The following is a 22,410-nucleotide window of genomic DNA, read 5'->3' on the forward strand; positions in this document are numbered from 1 at the left end:
ATATATATATATATATATATATATATATATATATATATTGTATTTTACGTATTTATGTGCATATATTTCCTATAGAATCTAAACTAATATCTATTTAAAGTATACATGCGTATATGTTTTCTAAAGTAGTATATATTTAGTGTATATATGTTGTATGTATATTATTTAACGTTTTTAAAATGTATATAGGTGTGTATATATTGGAAAAAAATATGAAAATATGATTTTTTTTTTAATTTTGACCGGTCAAAATCGGATAATTCCTAAATGGGCCGGTTTTGGTCCATTTGAGCACATTTTACTGTTTGGACCCGAACCGGACCGACCCGTTTACAATGACCCAATATCAAAACCGGTAAATTGTAACGGGACGGTGCCGATTTGATCCGGACTGGCCCACTTAACAAGTTTACCTTAGACTGCTACAGCCTAAAATCAAAACGGAAGAAAGAGAAACATTCCTAAATGCCTTTTAGCCTCCACTTTGCTAGTGTGACGCGCTACACACCCTTAAAAGAGACTTTACTCGACATGGCTTTGTTGGATACCCAATTGACCATAAACCTAGGGCTCTAATATCAATCTGACACAACCCGAACTAGGGCCTAGTTGTGTCGGGCATCTCAAGTCCAACCAGGATCGGAGACCACCCCCAATACCCATCCATTACTACCCTGCACCCTATGTCGGATGAATTCCAAACATATATAGAATAAAACAAGAAGAACTTAAAGAAATTAAGTAAAGTCTATAATCATAATCCAACAACCTCAATTAAATATCCAACCGATGCCAATGCCAATACCAATATGAAGGCTGACACCTATACCGACACTGCCCGTGCCCATAGTTGTCTGACAAAGCCTTTATCGAGAATCAATAACATCTGATTGGTACATGCCTCCGACAACAACCAAAACCAAACTAAAGAAATAAGAAAAATAAAATAAATCCATAACATGATATGGAGCCTTCTGGAGTATGAAAGCTCACCACTTTAATCTGGCTCAAAGCTATCCCTAAATCCAAGTTACTGAGCAGTAAGAATGGTAGTATGGCTATTTTCTGCATCGCGTGGGGATACATTGACCAAAGATGATTAGCGGAGTGAATGCTAGCATGTACTCAGGGATACGATACAATGATGCCAATAATTCAAAACCAAAAGAAGTAACCATATGCAATCACACACACACACACACACACACACACACATATATATATATACTGTGCCAGGAAAGGGAACCGGGTAGCATTCATTTAAGACCTTAACTTAGGCTGAGTAGCTCGACCGTCCTAAACCACCCATGAGCTATTTGGGTTCAGCTCTCCCTACTAAAAGGGCCCAGTATACCTTATCCATATGACTGGAGAAAAGAACCTGAGATAACTAGAATATCTTCCAAAATATAAAGTGTGACATCATGCACACGGTCACCGAGACCACCCTTACATCGACAAATGTGAGTTTCCAGTGTTAGTCCCTGGGATCCCCCACCTTCTATGGTTTTGCTACTTGACACTCTTTAAGTGCATATAAAAACCATTTACACTTTTCAACCATTTGCCAATGAGTCTTTTGTTTTGACATTAACCATTGGTATCGTCATACCAAAATTAAAGCTTGCAAGTCTATCCTTTTATGCCATACCCAAACCATTAAACCAAGTTGACTCCAAAGTTTTCCAATTAAACCAAAACCATGGCAATCAGGGCCTTTCCAAACTATTTAAAACCAACCTAACCAATTTAAGTTCCATTACCTTTTATGCAATGCAAAGATTTCAAGAATAGTCAAACTATGTGACAAAATTATTCTTATTGATATTTTAACAAACATGTTGAGGGAATATAATTTCCAAAACCAAAACTAAGTATTAATTGACCATTCCCATGAAACTACATATTGAAATACAATTATAACATGAAATACCATAAGTAAAACATAGGAAAACATTATCCAACCATAAACACCCAAAATCCCCAACATCAATTTCAAAATCCAAAATAACACCACATTAGTACCATGAAAACCATTCATTAAAACATGCTTTTAGTTGAACTAACAATGAGGAAGGATTAACATGCCTTAGACATCAAAGAAGATGGAGAGAATCACTTTTAAAAGCCCCTAATTAATTGTCTTGGTGAAACCCTAGCCTTATGCTTGAGAGAGATTTTAAGAGTGATTGATTGAGAATGATAGATTAATGAAACCCTAAAAGGGATTTACAAAAAGGGTAATGTCCAGAATGCCCCTAACTTAAAACTGTGAAAAACTAGCTGGTGGGTACAAGTTGACCCTCCTACTCATCACAACATCATACGAGTGGACCCTTAAATTAATGTCACCCAAAACTACTCTCCAATTAGAAGTATAATGCGGTCAATTTCAAATATAATAACCCAACTAGATTGGGATCGATACCACAGGAAAAACGTGAATAGTTGCTTGACTTGATGTAATCCGCAAGTACTATAGGAAAGTAAATAGGGGATTGCAGTATCAATTGTAAGTGGTCACCAAATCTTGAATGCTTTTGAGTTGTAAACAATATGAGACAAACACTAGGTTTGTGTTCCCCTTGGCTTCTCGACTCCATAAATTTCTCATAATCTACCTAATTATTCTGTTGTTCTGCATCCAAAGTCTACAAGATAGGTATTATCAACCATTGGGTAAGCGTGAAGAGATAAGTTTCACTCTTTACTCGGTAAGTCTCAGGGTGTCGCCTTATTTCGCCTTTCTATGACCTCAGGTCACTATCACGGGGTAGGATAAAGTGATTAGATGAGATGGCGAGAACTAAAAGATGTAGGTGAATCCCAAATCACCATCTTACCTTATTTTTCCAATCACAAGATCCTTTGTAGGGATGGATGCAAATACATGCTATCTCAAGCTACAACAACTACTTGAGATTAATTATTGTGAAGAAGATTAAGATACATGCATAAACCCTAGAACAGATGAGTATCACACTTCCTCTATGTAGGTAATCCGCTAAGGTTCCCACAACCCTAGTTAAGGAGATTAGCTACTCATGTTTATGCAAGAAACTATGATTATCAATAAAGAACACATAAAATCAATTGCACAAGATAAGATGAATAAACTCCAAAGTCTTTAACTGAATAACAACCCAAAATCTCAAGAGCAATTGTAAAAGTATTGTAATAATATGTAAAAGAGCATAAAAGAACGTAACCTATAAAAGACAAACCCTAGGGTATTTATAGTATCTCAAATAACCTTAAGATTCTAATAAAAATAGGAAAGATAAAGTTAAGTCGACAGTCGATATGACTCGATCTTCACTCATATCGGCATTATACGAGTCATACCATGGTTTGTCGTATCCGTTCATAGTTCTTTTTAGTAGGATTTAGTGCCTTACTAGCATAGTAGATGGGATGAAGGATCTTTTTATTCTGTTGGCCTAGTACAACCCCTAAGGACATTCCACTAGCGTCACATATAATCTCGAAAGGTGAGGACCAATCGGGAGACACAATGATTGGAGCAGTCACTAACTTCTCTTTTAGGCTTTTAAAAGCCTTCTTACATGGATCATCAAAATTAAATTTTACCTCCTTCTCAAGAAGCTTGCAAATAGGATTAGCAATCTTCGAGAAGTCCTTGATAAATCGTATATAAAATCCTACATGCCCTAGAAACCTCCAAATTCCCTTCACAGAAATTGGGTAAGGGAATTTTTCAATCACCTCAATCATTGCTCGATCAACCTCTATGCCTCTCTTTGAAATCCTGTGCCCAGTACAATTTCTTATTTGACTATAAAATGACATTTTTACCAATTAAGTACCAAGTTGCATTCTTCATACCTTTGTAGAGCATTTGCTAAGTGCTTTAGGCAGTCTTTAAAAGAATCACCAATAACTGGAAAATCATCCATGAACGCTTCGATGGTGTCTTCTACCATATCAAAGAAGATTGACATCATACATCTCTGAAATATGACTGGAGCGTTGCATAGCCTAAATAGCATGAGCTTAAATGCAAAAGTCCCATAAGGATATGTAAAAGTCATCTACTCTTGGTCCTCAAGTGCAATAGTAATATGATTATAGCCTGAGTACCCATCAAGAAAATAGTGCCATCCTCTGCCTGCTAACCTGTCTAACATATGATCCATGAATGGCATAGAAAAATGATCCTTCTGAGTTAATGCATTTAATTTTCTATAATCCATGCACACTCTCCTCCAGTGACTGGACTCATATGCACTATCTTATTTTTTTCATTAGGAGCCACAGTATTTCTACCTTTTTTCAGAATGCATTCTACCAGACTGACCCATTTGCTATCGATAATGGAATGCACTACACCAATATCCAACCACTTGAATATTTACCTTATGTATAGGAGGATTAAGTCCATACTGATGTTAAATAGATGGAACACAATCAGGTTCAAGTTGTATTTTGTGAGTACATAAGCCAGGCGGAATACCCGCAATATCTGCAATAGACCATCCAATAGCCCTCTTGAATCTCTGCAATACTAACAATAATTTTTTTACTGGAATAATAACTGGCAAAGTATTGCTGGCCCCAAAAAATACCATATCACAAGGGAGATGGAAGGGCCTTCAACTCTAACATCGGTGGTTACTCAATGGATGGGCAAGTAGGTAGAGCAGTTTTATTCTTTAAGTCTAAATCAAGCTTCTTTGGTGTAAAATTATAACCACTCCCATATAGAGCACTTACTTTCTCCTTATACTATTTGATACCATCAGAGTTAAAAATTATGATCCCAACTACCAGTATTTTGACACCTAGTCTCTTTTCAACAGAAATAACCGTATCAGAGCCATCATCCCATAGAGTAACTATATCAATATCATGGAATGAATCTATCTCATTATCATATACATCAATCATAGATACCACTGTAAATTCGTTAAGTTGTTTCATAGATTTGCATACGTCGAATGTGACCTGTTCATCATTGAGTCTCAACATTAGATACCCTTTCTCCAGATTAATCAATGTCCTACCTGTAGCCAAAAATGGTTTTCCTAAAATAATTAGGACTTGAAAGTTCACTTCACAATCTAATATAACAAAATCAGTAGGAAATATAAAATAAGACACTTTTACCAAAACATCATAAAGGATACCAATAGGCTTTTTTTACTGTTCTATCAGCCATCACTAGTCTCATAGTAGTTGGTTTGGGAGCTCCCAAACCCAACTGCTTGAATACTGCAAAGGGCATTAGGTTGATGCTACCCCCAAGTCACATAATGCTCGAGTAAAGTTGAACAACCCAATAGTGCAAGGTATTATGAAAGTTCCAGGATCCTACTTCTTCTCTACCAAAGATCTAGTAACTACAACACTGCAATGATGAATATTATCAAATGGCTCATAACAGACTAACCTTTTCTTGGTGATCAAATCTTTTATGAATTTTGCATATCCCGACATCTTCTCTAATGCCTCTACAAACGGTATATTGACAGTCAACTCTTGTAACATAGACAAAATATCTTATACTTACCATCTTTTTGTTTTTTTTTCATTCTTTGTGGATAAGGAGGAAGAGGTCTTGGAATGGGCTTCAGCACAGGCTCTGTAGCTTTCTCTTCTCCTCCATTCTACTTGCTTCTACTCCTAATATCAACCAACTCATCCTCACTCTTCTGCTCATCTATTGTGGGTATAGGTGGGTCTATAGTAACCTTACCATTCCAAGTGGTAATGACATAACAATGACTATTATTTCTGGGGTTTACCACTATATTGCTCGAAAGAATGCCAGGTTGTCTCTGATTCACTACGGCTGACATCTAGCTAAATTACTGCTCCAATTGCATGATTGTTGTAGCATGTGACTCAAATTTTTGGTTCAATACTGATCGATCAACTTTTATATCCTTCAGGCAGTTCTCTTGACTTTATTTCCCTTTTACCAGCTTAGACAAAAGTGCCTCCATTCTGGACTCTATATCTCAAATACCTGGTTGAATAAACTTGGCACTCTTCTCCTTATAGTCGTCTTTATGCTGCCAATCATTATCTCTCTCTCTACTCCTATCTCTGTGTCTATCATTATAATAGTTACAACCTTGATTTCCTTGCCCTTAGGTTCAAAAATACGCTAATCTACGATCAAGATACTTTGCGTCTTCTTTAGATTCAATCTCAAATCATTTGGAAGTAGATCCATATGCCACAACTGCATATCAACACTCATCGATGTAAATTCCTTTGTAAAAAACCCAATATCTGTACGAAGCTATGAAACCTCTTATGCTACCATATCATTCGCTACTTCATAAGTGGTTGTTGCTCCAATAGAATATGTATCACCACCACGTTCTGAATCCTAGTATGCCATCCCCTATTGGTCACAACAATGTCATCTAGCATTTTCTGTGTAGCATCCCAATGAAGACGCATAAATACTTCTCCTAAAATTATATCTGCCATAACTCTTGAACTGTTATTTAGTGATCTATAAAAGATTTTTGACAAGTTAGATCCTATGATTCTGTGATTTGGTGCCATGTTTAGCTTCTTCTTGAATCAAAACCATGCCTCATACATAGATTCTGTAGGTAGATTTCTGAAATTATAAATCTCATCCTTCAATTATAGCATTCGTACAGGAGGGAAGAATCTATTCAAAAACTATTTCTTTTACTCATTCCAAGTAGTGATAGATCCTTTTGGAACTTTACCTAACCATAATGATGCTTCTCCTATCAAAGAAAATGGGAACAACCTCAATATCAATGCTTCTTGATCAACCCCTAGAATAGTGTAAGATGTGTAGATCCTAGAAAATTTACAAGGTGCATGTTTGCGTCATCCTTAGCTGCACCCGAAAATACACCCTTCAGATTAAATAATTGGATCATTGAACTAGTGATATCAAACTTCACATTAGGGGTTAATGCGGAAGAAACCTTCATCCTCCTCCTCATATGGGTATAAGTGTTAATATGCTAGTGGAGCTCTGCCTCTCCTAACTCGATGATCAACAACTTGTCTAGGCATGAATAGTTCACCTTGCTGAGCTAATGCCGCCTTTGCAGCAAGTTTGACCTCTTCGGCTTCTTTATGTTTTTGCTCCAACAGTTGTTATGTCAGTAAATCTATAGTATTTTGTGGATCTAATGGAGCATGTGGGAGTGCCACATTCATATCCATAAGTGGCGGATCTTGGACCCCTTCACAGACTTGTGCTGATATTTTCTGAGAGTTTAAAGGATTCTCTCTGGTTCTGGATCAAAAGGGAGTAAGGGATTGCCTATACTCCTAGTACTTATCATACATCGGCATATTACAAATCAAAATAAAAAATAAAAATATGTGAACTTCACCAATTCAATTCACTACTTAAACCGTCTTCCCCAGCAGCAGCGCCAAAATTTAATATCACCCAAAACTACACTCCAATTAGAAGTATAATGTAGTCGATTGCAAATATGATAACCCAACTAGGTTGGGGTCGATCCTATAGGGAAAACGTGAACAATTGCTTGAATTGATGTAATCCACAAGTACTACAAGAAAGTAAATAGGGGGATTATAGTATCAATTGTAAGTAGTCACCAAATCTTAAATGTTTTTGAGATGTAGACAATATGAGATAAACACTAGGTTTGTGTTTCCCTTGGATTCTCGACTCCATAAAATTTCTTGTGATCTACCCAATTATTCTGTTGTTATGCATTTAGAGTCTACAAGATAGGTATTATCTATCATCGAGTAAGCATGAATATAAATTTCACCCTTACCGGGTAAGTCTTAGGGTGTCGCCTTATTGCTCTTTGCTATGACCTTAGTTCACTATCATAGGGTAGGATCAAGTGATTAGATGAGATCGTAGAAACTAAAAGGTGGAGGTGCATCCCAAATCACCGTCTTAACTTCTTTTCTCAATCATAAGCTCCCTTGTTGGGATGGATGCAAATACAAGCTATCTCAAGCTACTGCAGCTACTTGAGATTAATTATTGCAAAGAAGATACATGCATAAAACCTAGAACAAATAAGTCTCATACTTCCTCTAGGTAGCTAATCCACCAGGGTTCCCACAACCCTAGTTAAGGAGATTAGCTACTCATGTTTGTGCAAGACACCATGATTATCAATTAAGAACACATAAAATCAATTGCACAAGAATAAGACGATTAAACTCCAAAGTCTTTAATTGAATAACAACCCAAAATCTCAAGAGCAATTTTAAAAGTATTGTAATAATATGTAAAAGAGCATAAAAGAACATAACCTATAAAAGACAAACCCTAGGGTATTTATAGTATCTCAAAATAACCTTAAGATTCTAATAAAAATGGGAAAGATAAAGTTAAGTTGACAGTCGATATGACTCGATATTCACTCATATCGGCATTATACGAGTCATACCATGGTTTGTCATATCCGTTCTAGTGTGTCATCTCCCAAGGCTTCAAATTCTTATTCAGCTTATGACTTCTTCTTACGAGTCTTACCTGAGTGTACGACCTATGTCTTTCATTTATATCTACCTGGGACTTTTGTCTTTTAAAGTGTGAACACTGGTTTGTATATGACATCTCTATATGAGTCATACTCAGACTTTCGACTCGTATACTTCTGACACTTTAATCTTTGAACAATAGCTTAGGTTCTGTTATGCTTACAATTTTTTTGTACGACTTGTATCCTATCTTACGACTCAGATGCTTGAGTCGTATCTTCCCTATACTCATCTCTACAAGTTGACCTCTAGTTCTATTGTGAGTACGATTCAGTATACGAGTCATATCGAATGGGTATGATTCAAGAGTTAACTCATATAATGCTCAAAGTTGGTCTTTTTCTTCTCTTTTTATTCAAACACTGTTGTAGACCTGTTTTACTTGGAATTCACACCAAAGTGCATCATATCTAATAAAATATTCTAAGTTCACGCTTAAATTCACAGTTTTAAGCTTCGAAAGTGTCTTTTTTCCATGCCACATCAATTGAAATGGTTTAAACTCGCTTATTATTCACAGATTTTTCTTCTTCAATATATACAAGATGCTATTCAAAGTATAGTTGAATACCAACTCTCAAAGGGATAAACTATAGAATTCTAATCAAATATGAATACATAATATGTGACTATTATGGTGTCCTAATCATGCCCCTACAAGTAGAGCAATGGTTGGGGAACTGTAATCTTGGAATGCAGGAGATGAAACCGATAGGAAGGAAGGCTCTCGGTGAAGATATTTGTTAACTGATCCAAGGAATTGATACAACGAACTTTCAAGTTCTTTGAGGCCTCTTTCTCTCGAACAAAATGCAAATCTAATCTAATATGTTTGGTTCACTCATGAAAAATAGGATTGGAAGTGATATAGGTAGCGGACAAATTATCACACCATAGTATGGGAGCTTGGGGAAGAGAGACATGTAGCTCTTGAGGAAGATGTTGCATCTAGGTAACTTTGGTAGTAGCCGCAGCTAAGGCCCTATATTCAGCCTTGATACTAGATCGTGCAACCATTCACTACTTCTTTGAGATCCATGACACTAAATTGGGTCCAATAAATAGAAAATAACCATTGGTAGACCGCCGATCACCTGGGAAACTAGCCCAGTCTACATCTGTGAAGGCCTGAAGTGGTAAGGAGTTAGCGGAATGCAAATTCAAGCCGATGTTTATGGTTGCCTTTAAATAGCGCAACAAGTATTTCATAGCCGTAAAATGAGACTCCATAGGTTTATGCATGAATTGACATAATTTATTGACAGTAAATGACTCATCTGGACGTGTGATATTTATATATTGAATAGCTCCTATCAAGATGTGATACAATGATGGATCCAAAAATGGTGAACTCCTATGTTGAGACAATTGAAGTCCTGCGGCCATAGGTGTACCAATAGGCTTTGCACCATCCATATTGGCATGAGCAAGGAGTTCTCTTACGTATTGTGATTGAGTAAGGGTCAATCCAATGGGCTGATAAAGGACCTTAACACCAAGAAAGTAATATAGCTTACCAAAATCTTTTACAACAAAGGCATCAGACAGTTGAAGAACAAGGCTTGCAATGAACTCATTAGATCTTCTTGTAACAATAAGATTATCTACATACACCAAGATAATAGTAATAGGGCCATCACAATTGCGTATAAACAGAGACATATCAGATTTAGAAGGTACAAAATTAAGTTCAAGCAATTTTGAGCTAAGCTTCTCATACCATGACCGAGGTGCTTGTTTAAGGCCATAAAGAGCTTTGTGAAGCTTACACACATGGTTGGCATATTTGGATCAGTAAATCCAGGGGTTTGAGACATGTATACCTCTTCATGTAATTGCCCATGAAGAAATGCATTTTTGATGTAGAACTGTCATAAAGACCACCCTTTGGACAGAGCTAGAGACAAAACCACTCGGATAGTTATAGGTTTTACCACGCGACTGAATGTTTCATTATAGTCCACTCCAACCTTTTGTCTAAATCCTTTTTCCACTAAATGAGCCTTGTAACACTTAATGGATCCACTAGGATTGAGTTTTAACTTAAAAATACATTTGTATCACATAACATTCTTTGCTGTGAAGGATGGAACAAGGGACCAAGTACCATTTTGCAAGAGGGCATTGTACTCTTCTTGCATAGCCTTTCACCATTTTGGATCTTTGTTGGCTTAGGTAAAACACGTAGGTTCAGGTGGAAGGCTAGATAAAGGAAAATGATATTTTTTGGCAATGTGAGTTTGGGAATGTTGTGATTTTGTCTTACTCTTGGTGATCATAGGATGGGGTACAAAGGATGTGGTCCAAGAAACTGGTGGTTGAGAATTATGAGCAACAATTGGAGTATCAATAGTTACTGGAAGATCAACAATAAGGTTATAGTAGGGATGGAATACGGATAGAAATCGGATGGGACCAAATAACACACCGATGAGCTTGATGATTGACTTGGCGAAGAAAGATTTGACGAGTTTAACGATGGAATTAGCGAGGCAGCAACTGCTATGGAATTATTATTGGCAGCAGTGATATGTGAAGAGGAATTACAAGTAGCAATGACGGTCAATGTAGTCAAGACAGTAGAGTTAGAGGTCAATGCTCTATTTGAAGTGAAAGATAAACTAGCAAAAGAAAATTGTAACTCGTTAAAAACCACATGTCAAGAGATATATATTCGGCCACTAGGGACACGTAAACACTGATATCCTTTATGATTTACACTATACCCCAAGAAAATACATTTTAAGGATCAGAAGGCTAGTTTGTGAGAATTATAGGGACGAAGGAATGGGAAACACACGCAACCAAAAGTTTTCATGAAATGATAATCAAGAATTTGTTTGAAAAGCTTCTCATAAGGTGAAACATTATTGCGCGAGGGTGTTGGGATACAATTTATAGTGTAAAACGCTGTAGCAAAAGTATGATCCCAAAAGGTGAGAGAAAGGGACACATGTACGAGAAGTGTTAAACTCATTTCAATAATATGTCGATGCTTTCTCTCATCAGTACTATTTTGTTCATGAGTATGGGACAAGATAAGTGATGAACGATCCCTTCTTGAGCAAAAAAATTGGATAATTTCCTATATTCGCCACCCCAATCAGATTGTACCACTTTTATATGACGCTCAAAGAACTTCTCGACATGAGTTTAAACCTTTTCATGGTATCAGATCCTTGCAAAGACTCACATACCATAATGGCATTTCCCTCAATTACCAGTATTACCTCGCTACCAGAACAGAAGGTTGGACATCACAATCTATCCAGCATACGATTCCCTTTCCCAACTTATCACCATACCATACGACTAGTACCATTAAGTCGTATCCAAGGAAGAACATCAAGGTCTAGACACTGGATAATATACGATTAGACCCTAAACCTCTCATCATAAGACCATACAACTCATATAGAGTCTCTCGTAACTAGGACAAAACTTATCCAAAAACACAACGACGAACATATGATTAGGGTCACTATACCTGTACCCACACTATATGACTCATATGGTGGGTTGTTACAAGGATAGTGAGTTTAAAATTCAGGAAATTTCCAAGGTCCAAAACCCAGGGTGTTTCAAACGGACTTTCCACACTAGTATCACAAATATAAGCGAGTTAAGACTCGCAACCCCTAGAAATAAGCCTCCTAGCTCAAACATAAGATAATCCCCATTGACTCACAGCTAACCGCACCTTTCCGTGTGACTGGGGCTACACCAGGCATGGCTAAGGTAACAGTCTTGGCAAAATAATCCATGACCACATGATAGTGGGATACCTAGTCCATGCACAAAATCACATCAAAATCCACCATATTCATAGTAATAAGATCAGCATAAGGATCAATATCTCTAACAGTCTATGATCTAAAAACTCAATCCACTACTAAAGAATCACCCATGAAAGTAGATACGTGTAATAACATAGATAATAAGTCATAAGAAAACTCAAACTGTGGTGCAGAATAAGCAGAAATATAAAAAAAAATGGATCTCGGATCAAATAAAGTAATGGTCGACTAGTGGCACACCAAAATCGTACTTGTAACAATAATATCCTAAGTATTAGACTTGGGCCTAGCAGGTACTGTATATAACTAACCACTCCCTCCACCTGGTTGGGCACCTGATCTACCTCCTATCCTGCCTACCCAAGAACCTCCATGAGTACCCCAGGAAACCATCCCTACAACTATGAGAACTATCTCTAGCTATGGGATAACTGCTTTAATAGGGGAAACAACCTGAGCTGAAACAACAATTGCCCCATGACTTGGGAACTCTCGAGAATAATGACCAAGAGATCCACAATGATAATAGGCTCCCTGAGCTGAACCAGAGTTAATAGATTCGGCTGACCCAGAATAACCACTACGACTAAAATGGGAAAAAGATAAAGCCCTCAAAGACTAGCCGCCACCTTGACCAGGACAGTCTCTGGTACTAGACTGACCTCTATTGATAATTTAAAGTGTTGACTGAACCAGCTGACTAGGCTGACTCTGAGGCTGATAGGATGGACATAGAGAAAACTCACTATGAGAACTACTACGGCTTCCATTGAAACTATCTAGATCTCTAGGCCTCTTATCGTTTCCTCCTTGGACCTCATGATGTATCTCTTTCATAACCCGAGCATAATTTACAACCTCAGCAAAAGACCTATCTGTCGCAACCAAACTTTGAGTTGACATATGAATGAGGAGTCTCAACCCTCTGACAAAGCAGCAAACCTTCTCATCCTCAGTATCAAAAATAGAAGTCATATGTATATCCAACTTGTGAAAATGAGACTTATACCCTGCAAATGTCATAGAGCCTTGGTCCAATCTAGAAAATTGATCCCTCAAATAATTTCTAAGGCTTTGAGGCATGTACTTCTCTAATGAACATCTTGGAGAACTAAGCCCAAGTTAAGGGAGAAGATCCAGCTATTTTAGAATCGAAAAAACCTCTCCATCAATGTTGAGTATCCAAGTCTAAATAAAATGTTATGTAATCCACACCACAAGTCTCAACAAGGCCTAAATTACAAAACCTATCCTTATAAGCGATCAAAACTGATATGTATCCTCTCGCGGAGCACCATAATACCTAGGTGGAGCTAATATCAAGAATTTACCAAACATATTCTACTTCTTAGAAGACATAGTAGGCTGATTAACCTTTGGCCGAGTAACTACGAGTTGAGTAACTACTGGCGCAAGAGGGACCTCAACTCTGGGATCCGCAGCTACAAGCTGTGCCCCTACCTCATTACCACTCTAATCAGTAGAATATGCACCACTAGACAACACACTACCAACTATCTCATAAAGTTAAACCAATGTAAATCTAAGCACTAAAGAAGAAATAAACCCTGGTGGAGCCTGGGCTGGTCCTTGGCCCATAGTTGGCTGGGGCAAAATAGTCTCTGGCTCAGGAGCTGGAATAGGACTTGGGAAGGTGGCCTATCCTAGCCTCTATCTGGGGATATATCATTTAGTTGTGAAGGACTTCTAGGTCATCCACAAATAGGAGTAGGATCCCTAGGCTCGATCTCAGGACCCTCGTCTCATATAGTGGTAGCTCGTGTCCTGGCCATCTACGAAAGAGTAAAGTCAAAGGAATACTCTACAAACCAACTCACCAACTCAATCTCTTAGTACAAAGTGAGTGAAAAAAGTGATGAACTCCTAAATGTCCCATAGCCTCCCAAAGATAGGAAATAAACGTCATCGTTCTGATCTACAGGACTCTATAAGATACTTGCTCCTGTACTAATAATACTAGTATAGACTAGGCTCTGATACTAATTTATCATAACTCAATTTACGAGTCATGATGACACCTACTCTAACCTACTAGTAGGTAAGCCAAACCATAATTTGGAGTTAAACACAATGGTTTAACTTAGTGGAAAATGCCTAATCATAGGCAAAAATGAACAACATACTTATAAATAAGCAAAGAGTTATAAATAGATAAAACAGTCAATACAAGATACTATCCCACGAACTGGTAGAGCCAGTACTAGAGCATCCAATAACAATAATATAACTCAAAGACTTAGGATAGTCAACAACACCTGCCTTCATAACTAAAGACTGAATATCAAAAGATAAAAGGAAATAAGTGGCTCCGACTTCAAGACCTCACCTTATCTTTGAAAATATAAAAACAACACGATCAACAATCAGAGGTGATAGTTAGTACTCGAATCTGCACCAAAAAGGTACAGAAGTGTAGTATGAGTACCAAAACAATGGGTACTCAGTAGGCGTCATCGGCCGACTGAGGTAGATCATGATATAAGTATGATAAACATAAGATAACATAACTAAGTCAAGGTATAGGCAAATCTGAGATAGCTTTGACATCATTATGCATAGGTAAGTAAATGAATCGGAATAGCAACATAACATAAAGCATCAACACTACAGTCATAACTACAAAATTAGCTCCCATACGCCAATTGGTACAGAAAATTAATAACTCATCCTAGACTCCCATACGACCGGAGAGTACACCCAAAGATAGAATAAAACAATCATTTATCCCTTATAAATAACCAACTCATTATTTAACTATCATTTCACAATTTGCCAACATATAGAAACTTTATCATCATTTATACACTAGTTTATTAATCAACCAACCATCTCTTATCGCTAATTCAATTATCATCTAGTCATCTTATACCCACTAGTCATTTTACTACTAGAGTCCATTTATGTCATGCCATATTATAACCATTTCCTTATTCGCCAACTAAACCAAATGGCTACTTTCAATCTCACACCCTGATATCATTAATCATAAAAAGTATATCATCATAACATAATAGGCATACCTAGACTCAAAGGGGTAAATATAATCAATAGCCTAACTTGAAATGGTAAATAATTAATAACCGAACTTAAATCGGTACATAATCAATAGCCAGACTCAAACCGATAATTATAATCATTAGCCGAAATTGAACTGATAACTAATCAATAGACGAATATGAACTGGTAAATAATTAATAGTTGGATTCAAACCAGGTATATTTATATAATCAACAATATATATCATCTTTCAGACTCAAATCGGATATATATAATCAACATTATAAGAAATATCATCGATAACATAAATGATAACATAATCAATAGGTGTCAACCCTCACATTAGCCAACATAGCCATCAAGTTTCAAGATTTCTTAATATTACCTCAATACAATTTCCAAGAGTCTAATAAGCATAGAAGGTTCACAAAATATAACATGTGTCATAGCCTAAAGTAGGTTAAGAGTCCACTTCTAATCCCCGAGTTCCATTTTATAAAAATTCTACCCGAACTAGGCTTAAGGTATCTAAATACAATTTTAGATGTTGAATAAGCCACAATTAGTTCGAAGGTATATATCCTTCCCAAACACATTAACTAAGTTCTATGAGCTAAGGAAACCTTCATTATTGTAAGCAACTAAGGCCAATATTACCCTAGGTATGGTGACTAAAGAATTTTTACCTATTTTGAGTAATCTAAAGAATTTTATTGCTAAATATGAGGAATGAAGTTCAATTCACCTAAGGCATAAGGAAACAAGCTAAGTGTTTGAAATCTACGATTTCAAAAGGCCTAAATGATCCAACTAACCCAAGCTTGTATTTCATCAATCCAATACCTAAAACCCTTCCCAAATCTAACACAATATCATGAAATACTATGAAATAGCTCAATCTAACAAGGAATAAACCTAGCCTACCTCGATGCTAAAGAAAGCTCAATGAACCGCTAAACTACCAATTTTAGCTTTCGAGAAGCCTCCTTAAGATGCCAAGATATCATAAACACATTTTACTTATCAATATAAGGATAACGATACCCATATTCTACTATTGTGCTTTGGGTCCAAAAATCAAAACCCCCATATGGATCCCAATTACGAAAATCATATTTTTGAAACCAACCCAACAATCTTACATGATCAAGAAATCATTATCCTAAAAAATTGGTGAAACCCACGATAAATTGGGGCTAAAATCAATCCCTAAGGTGAATTCTTACCTCAAATTGGAAGATAATCAAGAAAATAAATGTTAATCTAACTTCCTAATCACCAACAAGCTTTAATTTTGAGATATCATACTATTTAGGGTTTATAATTTTAAGAAAGGGGTAAGAAATGGCTGAATTCATGACATTTGGGGTCTACTATACCCATACCAGGTACTCGGGTTCCGCTATCCCTGACCAAGACCGGCAATCTCAACTCATGGCATTAGAATTAGATGTTGTAATTTCAACACTTATTTTTATAATCGAACCACTTCTCTACCAAGGGTACTGCGATCGCGAACCTTGGCTTATGATTACAGCTACACAAGATGATAGCCGAAACTTGGAAATTCTTTCAAGTTTTTGTCAAGCCCTCGAGATATATCTAGAATTCTGTATACACAAACAAACTATGTAACCATACTAAATTCAATGTTCCATACTCAATGGCTCAATAGAATTTTCCTTACGAGGTCGTTTTAACCAAACATGGGTCCCACACTTATATTTCATTTTCTTAATTTTTGACCAATAGGTCGAAATGAGCTTAGGTACCTCGGGACCCGAACAAAAGGTGTACCTAGCATAGAAGCGACATTCTAGAGCTGTTGGTGTAGTCTAAATTTGCATACAAGATCATTTTACTGAAGGTTTTACACACTAACCATTTGGATCCAGCGAATACTTTAAAATAGAAAAATTACTCTAAAAACCAAATAAACAGCTCGGTAACCAAACTGTCAGTTCCAGCAAGTAATAAATAACTTAGTGCAGCTATAGAGAATCTCTAATGGTGAAAATAAGAAGAAATATAAAAAATGATCCAAAGCATCATTACTATCCATAAAGGCAGTCGGAGCATTAGTCAACCCAAATAACATAACCAAAAATTCATAATGGCCATACCAGGTCTGACAATAGTCTTGGGAATATCAACCTCCCTAATTTTCAACTGGTGATAGCCCGAATAGAGATCAAATTTGAAAAACACCTAGCACCCTGAACTGGTAAAAAAGATCATCATCTTAAGAAGAGGATACTTATTCTTCATCGTGACCTTATTCATCGATGATAAATTAAGCACATACGAAAAGACCCATCTTTCTTTAGTAAGAAAAACACAGGATCACCCTACGGAGAAATGCTATGATAGATAAAACCCTTAATAAGAAGATCCTTCTATTGCTCCTTAGTTTCTTTAGTTCAGCCGTAGCCATCCTATAAGAAGGAATGAAAATGGGATGGGTATCCGGTAGAACATCAATCCCAAAATCTATTTCCATATCGTTAGGAATTCTAGGAAGATCATTAGGGAAAAATTTTAAAAATTCATTAACCACATGAACAGATTACAAAGAGGGACTTTCAGAGTTAGAATCGTTAACCCAAGCTAGATGATATAGACACCCCTTGGATATCAATTTCTAAGCTCTAAGATAAGAAATAAGCCTCCCTATTGTTATTAAGGAACTTCTCTCCCATTCAATCATCGGTTCACTAGGAAAATAAATATTGACCTTCCCAGACCTACAACACAGGGAAGCATAACATGAATAGAGCCAATCCATCCCCAAAATTACATCAAAATCTACCATGCCAAGTTCTATCGATACCACACAACCCCTATAGATTTTTCTGGCAACTATAGAATCGCTTACAGGATTAAAAATAGAAAAAGGGTCGAAAATACTTTTTGAACAAAAACCAAAGTGTGTAGCCACATAAGGGGTCACATAATAGGGTAGAAACCAAATCAATCAAATAATAAACATTATGGGAAAAGAGCTGTAACATACTAGTAACAGCATCGGGGATACCTCAGACTCCTGATAAGTAGTAAGTTCATAGAGATGATTCTAGCCATTGCTGGTAACTGAAGTGGCAACCTTAGGTATATGAGCAAAAAAGTGGTGATCGGGACCTTATAAGCTCTAGTGGCAACTTTAGCTATAGGATAATTCCACCGCAGATAACCAGACTGAGCATAATTAAAACACAAGTTCCTACCCTCCTCATAGTAACCATGATGAAGTTTTCCATTAAAATAACGAGAAGGATAAGGTGGGCTTGACTGAGCTCTACTGAACTAAGATAGGGCACCCTGTGACTTAGTACCACTGCAAGCCTGAAAACAACAATCCCTGAAGGCTTAGGATAAGGAGTACTAGCAGTTGAATAAGAGTTTCCCTAATTTTTTTCTTAGTCCACTGCCTACTATCTCCCCCACTGTTATGTTGACTTACTCCTGCTCTGCATATCTAAACTTTTTGCTTTTCCTTTCTCCCATCTCTACCTGCTTCTTTTTCTCATCCTCCACCTATTGCATGCAAACTACTAGCTTAGATATGTCCATATCATTATTCAGCATCACAACCTTACACTCTAACACCAAATCACCAGATAAACTATGCTCAAACTTCCTCATTCTGGACCTCATATTAGACACCAACTCTAGAGCATAATGGGACAATTACTAAAATTTTAGTACGTACTTCTTAACACTCATCGTACTTTGCTTCAAGTCATAAACTCTTCAAATTTATCCTTCTTCAACTTCCAAGGAAAGAGTTGATCAAAAAAAGCACCTAAAAACTCATCCCATACTGATGGCTCAACATTACCACCCTTTATCTTTTTTTACTCCTTATACTATTGGTAAGCCATCTCCTTTAACAGATAAGTAGTAAACTCCACACCTTCTAAATCAGTAGCATGCATCACCCTAAAAATCTTCTCCATCTCATCAATAAACCTATGAGGATCCTCCTCAACCTTAGAGCCTATAAAGGTTGGGGGATTCAAACTCATAAATCGGCCAACCCTGGTAACATCAGATGAACTGGAAATAGGACCAATAGGATTAGACCTATGAGACTAGAATGCCACCAGCTAAGAAAGTATGTGGATAGACTAACAAAACTTTGCGTTAGAGATGTCTCCCTCCAATGACTAAACATAAGTATCACCAGTCTGGGAATCCCAAAGAGGACTAGTAGGGACTGGTGGAACCCCAAGTAGAGCAGTACAGTCAGGAGAAAGGACCCTAGATCGGGTCTTCACTCCATGAGTAGGGAAAATACCCTTCATATTTTCCTCGAGTAGGACAGGGGTCCAGCAAAGTGTAATACCTCATACATTTTCCTAGTTAATTTCATCTCAAGAATATCTAGTATTATCTTCTAAATTGAATGATGGTTATTCCATGAGGAATTTTCAAGATTTTTACTTTTTTTTCATGTGGGAAATTCAATAAGTTTTCCATCGATATAAGATTCACCCAAATTTGATAATCGGGTTAGAAGTTATGACTACTTTAAGTTCCCGTCGTAGAATAGTACCATATTAGTCAGTGGCGTGCCACACCAAGAAAGGAAATGACATTTAGCAAATTCCAGTAGGGGTTCACGATTATGGTGCGTCGTGCTAGGGCCCAAATTTAGAATTATCCTTTTCCAGTGTCTTAGCACGATTTTCTCTATGTCGTGTCAAAGTTCCAGGTCGCAAAAGAAGGGTCAACAAATGTCTCCACATCTCTCCATCCCTTAATTTCCCAATTATTAAAATCCAGGGACACGACACGGTAGCACCATGTCGCGCTAGGGGTCCAATTCGGGAAAATTTTATTGAAATTAAATGATGCATCTAGGGTTAAAAGGGTAAACTTTCCACCCCTATTTAAGCCCTTTAACACGTAATTCAGCTACTTTACCCCCAAAGTACACTTTCTTCTCTCAAAAACCTCTCAAGAACAAGCTAGGGTTTTCATAGAAGATCCAATTCCAAGAAAGTCTCCTTCGTTAATCTTCATGGAATCACAAACCAAGGTATGCATAGTGTTCATTCATGGACTCCTTTCATCCATGAAGCCCAAGCATCTCTTTTCTAAGTTTCAGTTTATGAATTTCATGTTAGGATTGTTTTGTTTATGTTGAGAATGATCAATTGAATTCAAATCCATGTTTGGTGATCAATTTTATGTGAAATTGATTTGTATAGATTTATATTCATGTGAACCTATGAAAAACCCTAGATGATGAAATTAGAGATGAATCATGATGATTAATTATTGTATAATATTGTTTACATGTGCTATGCCTACCATGTGTTTGATTAAATGCCTCGATGAAGGAATAATGCGTAACTAGTATGATATCTTGAAATCCCGTTGTATGTACATGTAACATCCTAATTTTCTAAATCGGAATGCTACACGGTGCCTATGACCCCGAAGGACCACAAACTAACCCATGACTAATATCTGTACCTATACACTGCATAATATATATAAATAATATGAAGAACATGAATAATAGGCCATAAGGTTCAATTGAATAAAGAATTTGTCAAAACATAACATCCATGTGGGGTAACGAATACCCAAAACAACTAAATCTAAATCAAAACTGAATACAAATCTGAACTAAATCTAAAAGCCTTTAAGTACTGTCTAAATAAGGATATGAAGGAACATGTCTCCAACTAACTCTGTAAAACTAAAAGCTAACTGAGATAATAAATAAATCAAATCATATCATCCTCGAATGAAGAGGACTCACTAAAACTCTGTATACTGGAATGCTACGGCTACTTTGGATCTGGAGCTCGTGTCTCTGGACCTATGGTGTAACATGAAAAGAAAGCACCATAGCACAAATGCGTCAGTACGTGGGGATGTACTGAGTATACGAGTGAGGTAGGCTGAATGTAAAAGGGTTTACATGCATGAGCAATGCTAACTGACTAACTGATATGAACGTGAGAGTGCAAACATACATAGTAATTGAGATCATGAATACGTGATAGCTAAATCTGTACACTAATACATGGTTTACTAATAAATAATAATGATTGATACTGTAGTTCTGATAACATGGGTGACTGTATCTGACAATCCTGAATCTAATGGAACTATCTAACTTCTGTACTATAATTAAATTAACTGTATATAACAGTCTTGATATACTGAAATTTAAAGAACTATCTGAGTTCTTTTACTAAGACTAATGTTGAAACTGTGGGAGGTAGTTGTTTAACTGATATGCCTCATATGTACCATTATGGCTAAGCTGGGGTCCAATAGCTGCCCTAACTAGAAGGGTGTAAATTTCACGCCACTGGTAAGGACAACGTCTGAGCAACCCTCATATAACAGGTAACTCTAGTGAGAATGGTGGGAATCTTCATATAATAGGTTAAGCCACCTCATCTACCCACATATAACAGGCTGCGATGTCTCAACCTATGCTGGCTACATAGTTCTGAAATGCAAGGATGACTGCTAAGAATCACATCCTCATATAACAGGTGCGTTCCCATCCTTGGGTTTGCTCGGTGCTAACTTCTACTCCCATCTGAAGAGACTGGACATGAGTAGCTGACTGTACGTCGACTGAACTTACTGAATTCTGTTAACTGATGGAACACTTCTAATATCGGATAACTGAATGAGATCATAAGGTTTTCCTGAGTCACATGACTGATTGATTTCTATTGATTTATGGCTTGATTTTGGTAATCGTGAAATATGACAAGGCTCTAGGAACACAACTATATTTTTTGGGTACAAGTACCCCTAGGACTCGATGGAAGGAAAGTGATGGACATGACTGACTTGAGTACGTGACCAACATCAACAATCCATAATATCATAACTTGGGGAATTCCATGAAGTGTGTGGATATAATATATTTTGTACATAAGTAGGATTTGCAAGTACGCATGGCATAATCTCATAAGACTAGTTCATGAACATCCCAACAATATTTACAAGACACAATATCAACATGAAAATTATTGGAACATAGGGGCATATCATGAATCCTTCACTTAGTCACAATTTAGCTATATTGCATGATTTCTAGTTCCTTAGGCATTTTATC

The 22,410-nt window shown here is 36.9% G+C and overlaps 1 protein-coding gene across 1 annotated transcript; it reads right to left on the reverse strand.

The window, feature by feature from the left end:
• Window positions 1-9,519: 9,519 nt before the first annotated feature.
• LOC124898860 (uncharacterized mitochondrial protein AtMg00810-like) lies at window positions 9,520-11,821 on the reverse strand. The gene is made up of 4 exons (XM_047412925.1): window positions 11,730-11,821; window positions 10,928-11,120; window positions 10,220-10,367; window positions 9,520-10,103 (listed from the first exon to the last, which is right to left on the reverse strand). The coding sequence occupies exons 1-4, from the start codon at window positions 11,819-11,821 to the stop codon at window positions 9,520-9,522; spliced, it is 1,017 nt and encodes a 338-aa protein (XP_047268881.1).
• Window positions 11,822-22,410: the final 10,589 nt, after the last annotated feature.

This window comes from Capsicum annuum, chromosome 1, assembly GCF_002878395.1.
Source record: "Capsicum annuum cultivar UCD-10X-F1 chromosome 1, UCD10Xv1.1, whole genome shotgun sequence".
Lineage (NCBI taxonomy): Eukaryota > Viridiplantae > Streptophyta > Magnoliopsida > Solanales > Solanaceae > Capsicum > Capsicum annuum.